Raw genomic sequence first — 12180 nt, forward strand, 5'->3', positions numbered from 1 at the left:
CAGTATAGCAGGCTTCTTATCAAAATCTGATGCATATGCGAGCACACACACACACGCACACACACACACACACACACATACAGATCTCCTACCAATATTAGAAGATCATTTATCCAAGGAAGTCACCTGTGTCAAGGGGACAATAACTGTAAGCCAAGTACTAGTAAACAAAGCACATAAAGATTCCCAGTAGACTGTATTCACTCAGGATCTTACCTGGGTTACTGGAGGCATCATCCATGAAGCGCACATCATCACCTGCACCAGGGGACTGCAAGAGAGAGGGAGAGCGTGAGAGGAGGAAACAGATCAGTAAGAATTTAACAGATCCTGCTGAAAAGACAAATACAAGAGCAAAACTTTCAGGTGTCTCCCATGCATAGCTCTTTTTGGATGAATTGCAAAAATGCTCTGTGTAAATAATCCATTTTCTCATTCATTAAATCTAAAAGACAAATGTAAATGACAAGAGGAGGTCGGTTGGATCAACACACTCTAGACATCTGAGCCACAGAGCTGTTCTGGGAGACACTGCTTGACCTTCACCTGATCAGAAAGCACTTTGTAGGGGCGCTGCTGCTTCAGAACAGCTGCGGACAGTCTTACTGAGGGACATCTACATTAAATAAGGTCCATAAGCCCTGCATAAAACTTCTCGTGTTCCTCTGTTAAGAGATCCAGGTAGATGTTGTTGGCCTAATAATGCTGAAAATGCCACAAAAACACCCACAACAAGCACTTCTAGGACATCTGAGTGTCCTTTTCCATCTCTTAATATTTTTTCAGGCCAGATCATTTTAAGAATCTGAAAAACATTATAATACGCTCTGCTTTTCACAGAGTCTGCCTAAAACTTTACACAACAGTCCCTCCAAAATCTCACAACACAGGCATGCTGAACAAACCTTCACCCCCACCAAAAACATATTGCCAACAAGTTTTTTTGTGTGCCCCCCCCCCCCCTCTGAATAACCCTGAGAACTGTATTAAATGATCCCAGTCAGGGTGAAGGTGCTTCTTCACACAGTAACTCACAAACACAACATAGTAAACAGTACTAAACACAGTCAAATCCTGACAGTTTCAAAAGGCCACCAAATAGCATATAAGGATTCAACAGACTTCCTGCATATGGCTATGCTTGAATGCAGTGTGCAGTAAATTAAAATTGACTAGCAGGCATTTTGAATGACCTGTTTTTAACACTATCCAACAAAACAAATGTATCTATGCTTTAAAGGCGATTTTAATCAGAACTTAGACTACGGTTCGAAAGTTTGAGCTCAGTAAGATTTTTTAAAATGTTTGTGAAAGACGTCCCTAATGTACACCAAGGCCGCATTATTTGATCAAAAATAAAGTAAAAACAGTAATAATATGACAAATTTTCAGTCTTCAGTGTCACGTGATGAGATGATTAGAATGTTGAAAGGGACAGCATTTATTTAAAATAGTTTCATTAAGGTTCAATAAGTTTCATTAGTTAAACATTAGTTAATGTATTAACTAACATGAACTAACCACGAGCAACACATTTGTTACTGTATTTACTAATATTTGTTAACGTTAATGAAAATACAGTTATTAGTTCACAATGCATTAACTAATGTTAACAAGATTTTAGTAATGTATTAGTAAATGTTGAAATTAACATTAACAAAGATTAATAAATGCTGTAGAAGTGCAGTTCATGTTAACTAATGAAGTTAACTAATGTTAACTAATGAACCTTATTGTAAAATGTTAGCGGTTTGTTTGTAACAATGTAAAAGTCTTGAGTTGCAGTCACTTTTGATCAATTTAATGACCTCGCTGAAAATTAAAAAAAAAATTACCACAAACTTTTAAATATTAGTGTATGTTTGTAATGTATATCCTTGTAAGCTTGTGTAATGATAAATGTAACTTATAGTAAAATGGAATGACACTTTTATGCACACTTCTAAAGCTTCTAAAAATGGCAAAGAGTCAATAACTAGGTGTAATATTTAAGACAAAATAATGTTATTCTGTGGCTGGAGTGAATGAAAGACAAAACTTTAAGAAAACTCAAAAAGTTAAAGTTAAAAAGTATTGGCTGCATATCTGAGAAGGTGAAAGCAGCAGGAACAAAAATGAGGTATTATAAAAAAAAAAAAAACATTACAATGAATAAAAATGAGATATTATAAAAACATTACAATAAAGTGTTTTATTACTTAAAATATTTAGAAAATAAAAATCCTTAGACAATATAAACTCTTGATATTACTATTGTTGTCTGTCACTCTTGTTAGAGGCTCTATTCAGCTACATCATGAGTTATCAATGACTTTTTAGAGTTGCCTGATTATTCAGACATTGTGAATTGAGTGTAAAGGCACACTTTTCCAGCTTAACTTGTCAAGTAAATAAAGCAAAAACCTCTCCAAATCAATAAAATTTGGGCAAATCAGAGCATTAATTATCCTTTCCAAAGATCCAATAAAGAGTTGATCTTTAATCACTGAAATGATCCAGATTCCGCAGATATAAATCAGCAATATGTTGTCAACACCATAAATGTGTTAGCTGAATCTTTATACAAAAATGACTGCTTCATTCAATCGTAATTGCTTCATACATTACTTAATTTCAGTTTAGTGGTGCCAATTTAGACAGCAATTAGACAGATGTGTAGGTCTCACAGATTTGGTGGTCTTTTGGTCCAGTACCAGAGGAAGAGTATTGGAACATTACAAATCAGAAAAATTACTTTATCCCGCATGCCCAATTTCCCTTCATTCAATGATCCCGAAACACAACCAAGAAACACCAAGAAACACGACGTTCCATTGTTCCCATGACACCCTGCATCCCCGGTAGAACTGTCTCTCCCACATGGAAAAGCCACATTCAGCTCTTTTACTTAATCTGGTATCAAGAAAATGGCCTTCAGACAGACCGCAGGAATCAGACCATGTGTTATTAGCCGCTGTCTGAGGGTGAGTGAGCAGGGCCGTAGACAGAGTGGAGGGAGGGAGAGGACAATGCAAAGGTGTTTTTCTTTTGAGTGTTTTAGAGCATTAGTATGATATCCCATGTTTTGGATCAACACAAAGCCCACGGACCAATCTGTAAGCCCCGCCTCTACACTACATCTGCATAACCAGAAGAGAAGCACATGGTATTGACAATGTCAGTAGATTAAGAACAGGATGAGTTTAAGCAAGGGAAATGGTCCTTAGAGCCGAAAATTAAACCCAAATTGCCGACAACTAAGATCCAGAATGATGCTTAAAGCTGCAGTAACATGAATGACCATGCTGCTCACGCTGGAGTAGAGGTAGAGGGCCTTAATAGTTAATAGTTTTGAACTAGTTGTCAGAAGGGCCAGGGAGAGAAGGAGCAGGGGAAGCAGGGAAAGCCAGGAGGACAGGAGTGGATCAAAGGGCTCGGGCAGGCTGGACTCCTCGACGCTTTGCATGCAGGCAATACCTGAATGTCGTAAACGGGTTTGGAAGAAGGAATGGCAGCGAATTGTCGGTAGTCAAACTTCTTTTCTGACAGGGACTAAAAGGACAGCAAACAGGCATAAGCAGTGGAGAGATGGAAAGAGAAAGAAAGGGGAAATCAACATTGCAAAAGAGAGATGGCAGGACGGACAGAGGGACGGAGGGAAGGATGAAAAGGTGAGAAGCAGAGATGTAAAAGTACAAGAAAGGAAGAAGAAAGGACAAAGAAAAGAGATAAAGGAAAAGTTCATGGATGATGCTATACTTGCTATGGACATGACTGTTAGAGTAAAGAATGACTTTGTTTCATCGTAAAAAGTAAAAAAATGGATGGTTTAACATCCTACTAAGGGGATTAGTCACCCAAAACAACATTACTGGTGATTCAAAATGTCCTGTTTGCCCTGTATTAAATGAAAAAAACAAACAAAAAAAACCAAACAAAAAAAGACCAATTGTCTCATACCAGTCTGCCTGGTGAAGTCACTGCCCGTGGACTGATATCTGTTTAGGAAACAACAACAGATAAATGTAACATTTGCCTGTTAAAAATGAACTAGTATCCCCCAACAGAGTATGAAAACAGATAAAAGGTAACCGAGATCGTCACCTTCCATTGGTGTTGGGGAGGGTGTGGGCGCAGGTGACGGTGACTCCGACAGCTGATCCAACGTTCCACGCTTCTTCCCCTCTTTAGACTTGGCAATGACCATCTGGGCCTTCAAAGCATCCTGCTCTAGAGACTTCATCCTGGAAAAAGAGTGAGATACACTGAGACACAGAGAGTGAAAGGAGGAATGCAAACGGTGCATGAAGAGAGATAGGATGAGAGATGAAAGAGAGGAAGAGGTGCTGTGCACACTGATTGGTTAATACAAGAGAAGTTAATTTAATGGAGGCTGTAAAAAAATGTGAAACAATTATGAGAAAGGATCACAAACTAGAGATGCACCGATTATGTCTCGTTTGTTGGTGGCCCCACAGAATTTCTCCCAAATGTAAGCCGTTTTCAAACCCAAAGCTCAAATGTATTTAGATCTTTGAGACACCGGGGGCTAGTTGCATAAACATAGCCACTAAGTTAAGACTGTCTCTTGAGAACTAGTCTGACAATAAGCAATTATTTTGGGCTAATCGGTCTTACTTTTCGGATTCAAATAAAACCACTAAACAGACTTAATGACCCATCTTGAAGAAAAAAATTAGATGACTAACTTGTAAGACTAGTCTAAGCAGTTTATGGAACTGGCCACAGGACATTAATATGGTCATTTTAACGACATTCTGTTTAGCTTTGGCTTTAAATGATCACAATGTATGTTACTTTTCAACTATTTATCTAACTTCTAAAACAAATTGTCCTGCTTGAGCTTGTTCATATAATGGCAGCGGACAGTGACCACAAAAGTATCGCAGAATGATCCCACAGGACTGGTGGCGTATTTTCCAAGTGTTATGAGGGCATACAATAGGATTTAGCAAAAAAAAAAAAAAAAAAAAAAAAAAAAAACCCAAACAAACCAAAATGTAATTTATTATTTAGTGGAAAAACCTGACCGAAACCATTGGTTTGCTGTATACGACTGCACGTTCATAAGATTGTATAAGCACAGGGTGAGTAGGTGAGTAAATAATGGGTAAATTTGGATTTTTGAGTGAACTGTTCCTTTAAACCATGAACATAAGCTCAGCCAAACAGATTTAGTCTCAGTAAAGTGCACTCAGACAGTCCATTCACAGACCATATTGCATACAGATTTAGCCAAACCTAAACATCACAAAAAAAGGCAACTGTAGTTTGTCATTTTACTGTTGGTTAGGCAGCTCTTTCAGTCTAAGTGAATGTTTTTTGGCCACAATATCTTGCAATGTGCACCAAAAAACACATTTAAGTGATTACTGCTCAATTGAATCCTGCCTGCATGTGAAAAAAACTCAACATTTTAACATGCTGCACTGTTAAACAGCTTCTATATGAAGGAACCAAGTATCAGAAATTTTAATGAAGGTCTTGGTATCGACTAGAACTAGTATCAGTGCACCTCTAATAAAAACAACTGCAAGCAAAGAAAAACACATGTTATTAGGACAACACGGGACCTTTACTGATACACAGATGGGAAGCAAAAGTGAGTGAGCAAAGAGAAAGAGGGAGTGCGCCACCAAACTAAATAAATAAAATAGCACACGTGCAGAAGCAGTAGTGGGTTCTTGTAGGGCACGCTCATCGTTCAGAAAAAGCCACTACAAATCTTTTCATCCTTTCACACACTATGCACTAAAAAATGTCCACAAGAACCAAGCACCCCAAGCAGTGACAAGCATCAGAGCTAAGCCCCCATGATGCTTTCTGGCTGTTAAGGGCAGACCTGGGCTGATAGGAAGAGGAGGAGCAGGAAGTGGGAGGGGCTGCAGCACTGCCTAGTGACGCCCTCACACGGGACTGGTAGAGCCGCTTAGCCAGGTCTTGCTCATACTGCCTTACGTCCTCCTCTAGACCATAAGGCCTTGGGAGCAGCAAGTAAGAAAGTAGACAGGATAGAAAACAATAACACACAAAGAAAAGGAAAGAGAGGAAGGAGCACAGATGAAAGGAAACACTCTGAAACGGACAGTATAGATTAAGGAGGAGAGGTTTACATTGAAACTCAGGGCCATCAAAGACAAATGCACAATTTATATCTGTGTGTATAAATAAAATATATACGATATCTATTTGAAGAATGTGAAAATGTCTTGGAAAGCCCTGTTCATCAAGGGGAAGACATGAGAAACAGGCTAAGTTTTTACTTAAAGCCTGGAGAAAAAGATGAGATTAAGGCACCACAAGCGGACAGCTGTTTAGAGATAAGCGTCACAGAGGAAAGGATGAGACCGGAGAGCGAAATGCTCCTGATGTGATACATTTAACATAACACATCATTAACTGTGGCCATTATACCTAGCTGCTCTCCACATGGCCCTCTTCTCTGCCTCCAGGGCTCGTTTTTCAGCAGGCGACAGCTCCTTGTCCATAGCGACGGCAAGCTCCGGACTCTGCATGCGTAACCGATCTTGATGCCTACGCTCTGCTTTGGCTGTCCGAATGGGAGCCACAGATTCACCAGGATAAACTGGGATCAAACTGTTAAGACAAACACTGGGTCAAGCATTTCAAAAACCCTGAAATATCACAAAACTGTTAAGCTCTGAGTATTAGCAATCCTCACCCCGTCATGGAATTGGGTCTCTGTTCCAGTCTGAAGCTGTCTTCCACTGAATTCCGCTGGGAGTCTCCTTTACCGTCGATAGAGGAAGGACTGAGGAGTGAAAAAAAAACAAACAAACAAAAAAAAACCAAAACTTTACTTAGGATGCACCAATGTATCATCCAATAATCAGTTTTGGCTGATAAAAGCAACTATCTATTATCCGTCATTGGCCGATAGCACTCATTGAAGTATATGCGCAAGACATCACTGCCGCTGTCAGAGTGCGATCAGACCTCACTAACCGAATGCTGAACGCAGTTGGACATAGTGGTGTATTAGAGGTAAAAAATTATATAAATACTGTTCGGGTTCTCGCTCAAACCGATCGTTTCGTGTCTTAGGACATCAATGTGTCGTCACGAGCCGCAGGGTTTAATTTGGATTTGTCTATGCAAGTTTTTTCGACTTTTATAGTTCGAGTTCCCATTCACTCGCATTATTTGACTGAGACATCAATGGTTGGAGTTAAAAATCATCATTTGTGTTCTACTGAAGAAACAAAGTCACCTACATCTTGGATGTGCTGGGGGTAAGCAGATAAACATAAAATTTTCATTTTTGGGTGAACTATCCCTTTAATTAATTGCAAAGGGCTTTGTACTTTGTTACTTCTAATATTTTATAATATTACTGTTTCTACTATATTTTTAATCAAATAAATGTGGCCTTGGTAAGCATAAATGCTTCTTTCAAAAACATTTTTAAAAAAATCTTACCGACCCCACTTTTTGTTATGTATTTATGTTATTAATTATCAAAGATATCAGGATGGGAGTTTTAGATGTTTTGAGTGCGTTCTGTAATCAAAACTACAATGATAAAACAAAAATAAACAAACAAAAAAACGACCTAATGAGAACAACTTCACAACTATGACCATGGGCGACATTTGACTCAAGTTGGGGGGGGGGTGCGTGAGAGTTATGCGGGTGAAGAAGTCTCACACGCCAGTCAATCATTCACTACAGAAACTGAAAGTAAAAACTGACTGAGCTTTTGGCATCTGACGCTGCATTAACGGCACATATTCTCTTGGAGACTATGCGAGATTAATCTAAATTATCTTCTTAATATTTCTCTTGTGGCCCATAGTGAGAAAAAAAAAAAATAGTATTTTTCGTTAAGTATTTTGTGCTAAACAAGTTGTTTTTAAATTGAGGAGTAAGCTATCTAACTAATATTTTATTATCCTCCCAGCGCGTTGGTTATGCGGTGATGCGCTATGATATCGCAAGGCAAATTAATTGCAATATTAATTTAATAATAAAAGTAGCATAACAATAATAAGAATAAGTTCATAGCCCTGCGTGCCCGTCCGCTATACGCCACTGTGAAGGGATAAACGGTGTTCAGGCACGGCATCAAAACGTTTACCCCTTTTATCCAAATCTACATACATGGACCTTTCAATGTTCAGTACTGCAATGTCTGAGTCTCTCCTGTCACATGGTGACAAGAGAGCAAGAAATGTTTACTAGACTGTGGACTAGATTTGACTCTTTGAACAGTGGCCACGTGCAGCCATATTTTTATGACCACGTGTGCATGCGACGAATGGGTCTTTCCGTGCTCATGGGCAAAGGATAATCTTTGAAAGGCCTGCGCGTTCAACTGTGCGCGAGATGGAGCGGAACACTGGAAATGATGTATACCCGGGCCTGGTAGTGGACTGGAGCTGACGGCTCACATCGGGGAAAATATGTCCCCCCCTCCAATGTCGCCCATGACTATGACAATCTATTAAATAATTCAGCAAAAGTGCAGCTCACCCTGAGCTGCCACAGTGGCTGGGAGGTGTGGCACTATAGCTCGGAGGCGTGGCACACTGCCGTGGAGATGGGGAACTGTGACTTCCCAAGCTCTCCACCTTGTACTCCACACCATCAAGTATAACCTTTCCGTGAGCCTTCATATCTGCCACCTGTTTTGCCAGATCTTCCTCCTCCTCCTCGTCTTCATCCAGCATATACTCTCGTGCCCTCTGTTCAATTCGCTTTGCTGAGGAAAGTCATTGACACAAAATTTAGCATGATTCACTGATGAAATCCAGATACTGTACACTTGACAAGTACACAGACACAAACCTTCTTCCTCTTTCATTTTCTTCAGATCATCTTCTCCCACAAGAGAGATGCGAGGTTTAGGTTTGTCTGGTGTCTGCTGCTTCACATCAATCTCAAAATATTTCTGTCTGTCCCTAAAGGAGCGCTGCTCAGGACTATCTCTGCCAAAAGAGGAGGGAGTCTGGGAGAGAGCAAAGGTGAGAGATAGAGAGAGAGAGAGAGCGAGAGAGAGAGAGGGACATTTAAGTTTCAGATCAATTGTAAAGAACGCTGTACATGCAACCAAATTTTATACATGCATCCGACATGCTAGAGCAGCTCCTATGATGATCTGAAATTCAGACAATGAGTAAGAATTTGCATAAAGAGTAAGAATTTGCATAATAAGTACAAAAGTACCAAATCTTTTCTGTTCCACCACCATGATGTTGCAGTGATTACAAAACATGCTGCCATTTCAAAAAGATTCGAATGATTGCTCTCCTGAAGCCTCGTCACCAATAATAACTGCCTTGAATCAGAACAGAACACCGATCGATCACGTTCCTATACCTCACCGAAATGCATGCTGCCAGATGATCCGGCTTCTTGACATTTCGGATACATATGAACTACATTAATCGTTGTTGTTCGAAGCGACATATACACCTGCACCACCACCTTTCAAGCTTATAAGCATCCAAAGTATCAGAGCGGTTCTGCTGGAGATGAGCTGGGTACCTTCGACTCCATTGAGTGGCGAGACAAGCGTGGCACGGCTGCCAGGCTTCTGTACTCGCGGCGGTCAGATGAGAGGGAGGGACGAGAGCCGAGAGGACCATTGCCCTCACCATCACCCTCATCCATAAACACCTCATTATTCAGCTCAGGCTGAAAGAGCCATTATGTACAGCATATCAACACCATGCTTGCAGACAATGTTGCATTCTTCATATGAGTTGTGGTGAGTCAATACACACCAAATAAAGGTTATCCGTCAGGCTGATTCAAAAGTCATCATCAAGCTAACAAAAGGCTGGAATACACTACAGGACTTGAACAGATTGTAATCATACACTTGCTGACTTTGAGAATGGTTACAGTAAAAAATTGGGCATCATACACTTGCTGACTGAGGATCACACATTAACAGACTGTCGAGCTGTTCAATCGACAAACTCACACAAAGACATGTGCTTCATTGCTAAGAGACACATGACAAATGAAAACGATGAGTTCTAAAATCGGCTCAAATTATCAAACATGTTTGATATCCTCCAACAGGATGGTCATAGTCTGAAGCTTAAAAAAGTCTTTCTACGTCCACACGTGATTGGGAAATCTGTGCAAACTCAAGACGGGCCATAATCTGCAGACTGACTTTTAGCGACTAGCGCAGAACTGAAAATCGGGGTAAAAATCAGGGCTTAAGTCGTGTAGTGTAGGCCAGTTTTAAAATAGCTCTTTAAAAATGTTACAGATTACAAACATAGAAGACATACCTCTGGTGATGGTTGCTTTGCGCTGACATTGTTCCGTGGAGAGTAAAGATCCTAACAAATGAGAGTGAAAAGGAAAGATGATTCAGTTAAGACACACTTTACACAAAAAAGTCCTGCACGCAAGACTTAAGTTGAATGAAAGGACACACTTTACACACTGGAAGGAGTCACGATATCAAATCAAGAACATCAAACAACCAAGTGACAGATGAATGACGCATATTAGTGACCCTGTGAAATGAACTCCTGGATAAGACAGCACCATATGAGTGACTCATGCACAACAACAGCAACTGGGAAGCAAGCTCCCCAAGGAACAAATGTTCCCAAACAGGAAGAATGGGTGACCAAGCACTGGATTACGGGGGAACCACGACATGCTCACAACCTTGAGGAGCATTTGTCCTACCTGTGGGGGTTCCAGTACGGCCAAGGAGTGTGGCACAGCTGCGAAGGCCTTATATACCTGCTTGATATTGATGGGGTATTCCTCATGTGTGTCAGGGGATGGGGCACGAGGCTGTACGAGGGATTGGGGGAGTCGAGGACGGAGGAGTGGAAGGGTAGAGAAACAGACAGAGGACAAAAAGGATGGAACAGCTAATGAGAGACAGAGCAGCAAAGGCAGAGCACAGGAGGAAAATGCAGGGCTAGACTGCATGCAGCCCACTCGCCAATGTCAATGGAAAGATGGAGGGAGAGGAGAGAGATTGATAGCATGAGGGAGAGGTCTGTGGTTATGGTGACTGGGGCAAACGACTCTGGACGATATTTTGGTTTACACTGGTATCCTGAGATAATGCGAGTGTAAACCTTGCTGTGCAAACAATGTGATTTGTGTGATCAGGGAAAGAAAAAAAAATCCAAAAGAGGTGTCTTGATAGAAAACAGGCACAATGTTACTTGCAGTGAGAAGTAGATAAGTCTTTGTTTTTCTAAATAACCCGTTTCTTTTTCACCTGGATTATGGTGTGACCGTTTGTTAGGCTTAATAGGCACGGCGGTAATCACACCTTGGAATTTATATGAAGAAAATAAAACAGTCGCGTTCTGTTGGTCTTTAGGCATTGGTAACTGAGGATGAAGGGGGAGCCTCATTAGGGTTCAGACAGTGGTGAGGGATCTTACAGTGGTCTGAGAGCTGATGGGAGAGAGGCCATGCTGGAAAGGGTTGGGACTGCTGTGGCCATCCTGACTGGCTGGAGACACAGCGGGTCGCACCCTAGAGAGCGGCTGGATGGCACCAGGTTTAGTCTAGAAAGAGAGAATTTAAACAATAAATCCAACTATCAACTGTCTGGGTAGCAAGACGCTGAAAGTACCATAGCTGAGAAACTTTATAGTAACCTTTACTGTATTTGACATTCTGCACTTGCATAATGATAGCAAGTTTAACATAACATGGCCAGTGATGTATTTCATATTAATGTTATTATGAACTTGCTCTTGTATATATTACAAATTATCAGCACTTTGGGTCACTCACTGATGAATTATCCTTGGTGTTTGCATGTGAAGGAAGCTGAATGTTTGACTGAAACACACAAAAAAGAAAAAATGAACATGATGTAAAAATTAGTGAAAAAAAAAAAAAAAATGTTTTCATATGGGATTTGCTTTTTCAAGTCCAGTAACTGCACATGTGGGCTATATTATATTTTATACTATATTATATCGTTCAAAAGATTGGTAAGAGTAAAAAAAATTCTGTTGTTCTTTTGAACTTTTCAAAGAATCCTAAAAAAATTGGTTTCACAAAAATATTAAGCAGCACAACTGTTTTCAATTAATAATAATAAAAAATGTTTCTTGAGCATCAAATCAAATTATTAGAATGATTTCTGAAGGATTGTGTGACACTGAAGCCTGGAGTAATGATACTGAAAATTCAGCATTACCATCACATGAATAA

At 40.1% G+C, this 12180-nt stretch overlaps 1 protein-coding gene across 22 annotated transcripts in view; it reads right to left on the bottom strand.

The window, feature by feature from the left end:
- Positions 1–12180, bottom strand: part of scrib (scribble planar cell polarity protein) — a 107578-nt gene that overhangs the window by 6939 nt on the left and 88459 nt on the right. For 10 of the 22 annotated variants that reach the window (XM_048184754.1, XM_048184751.1, XM_048184752.1 and 7 more), the window contains 14 exons: positions 11755–11802; positions 11397–11522; positions 10678–10788; positions 10269–10319; positions 9508–9657; positions 8809–8968; positions 8494–8722; positions 6683–6772; positions 6415–6597; positions 5843–5980; positions 4084–4223; positions 3940–3977; positions 3457–3531; positions 217–271 (listed from right to left, as the gene is read on the bottom strand). In XM_048184754.1, coding sequence (XP_048040711.1) covers positions 217–271; positions 3457–3531; positions 3940–3977; positions 4084–4223; positions 5843–5980; positions 6415–6597; positions 6683–6772; positions 8494–8722; positions 8809–8968; positions 9508–9657; positions 10269–10319; positions 10678–10788; positions 11397–11522; positions 11755–11802 — 1594 coding nt within the window. Of the gene's footprint in view, positions 1–92; positions 127–216; positions 272–3456; positions 3532–3939; positions 3978–4083; positions 4224–5842; positions 5981–6414; positions 6598–6682; positions 6773–8493; positions 8723–8808; positions 8969–9507; positions 9658–10268; positions 10320–10677; positions 10789–11396; positions 11523–11754; positions 11803–12180 lie in introns of all 22 variants that reach the window. The other 12 variants (XM_048184760.1, XM_048184772.1, XM_048184758.1 and 9 more) reach the window with 9 other exon arrangements.

Source organism: Megalobrama amblycephala, linkage group LG3 (assembly GCF_018812025.1).
Source record: "Megalobrama amblycephala isolate DHTTF-2021 linkage group LG3, ASM1881202v1, whole genome shotgun sequence".
Classification (NCBI taxonomy): Eukaryota; Metazoa; Chordata; class Actinopteri; order Cypriniformes; family Xenocyprididae; genus Megalobrama; species Megalobrama amblycephala.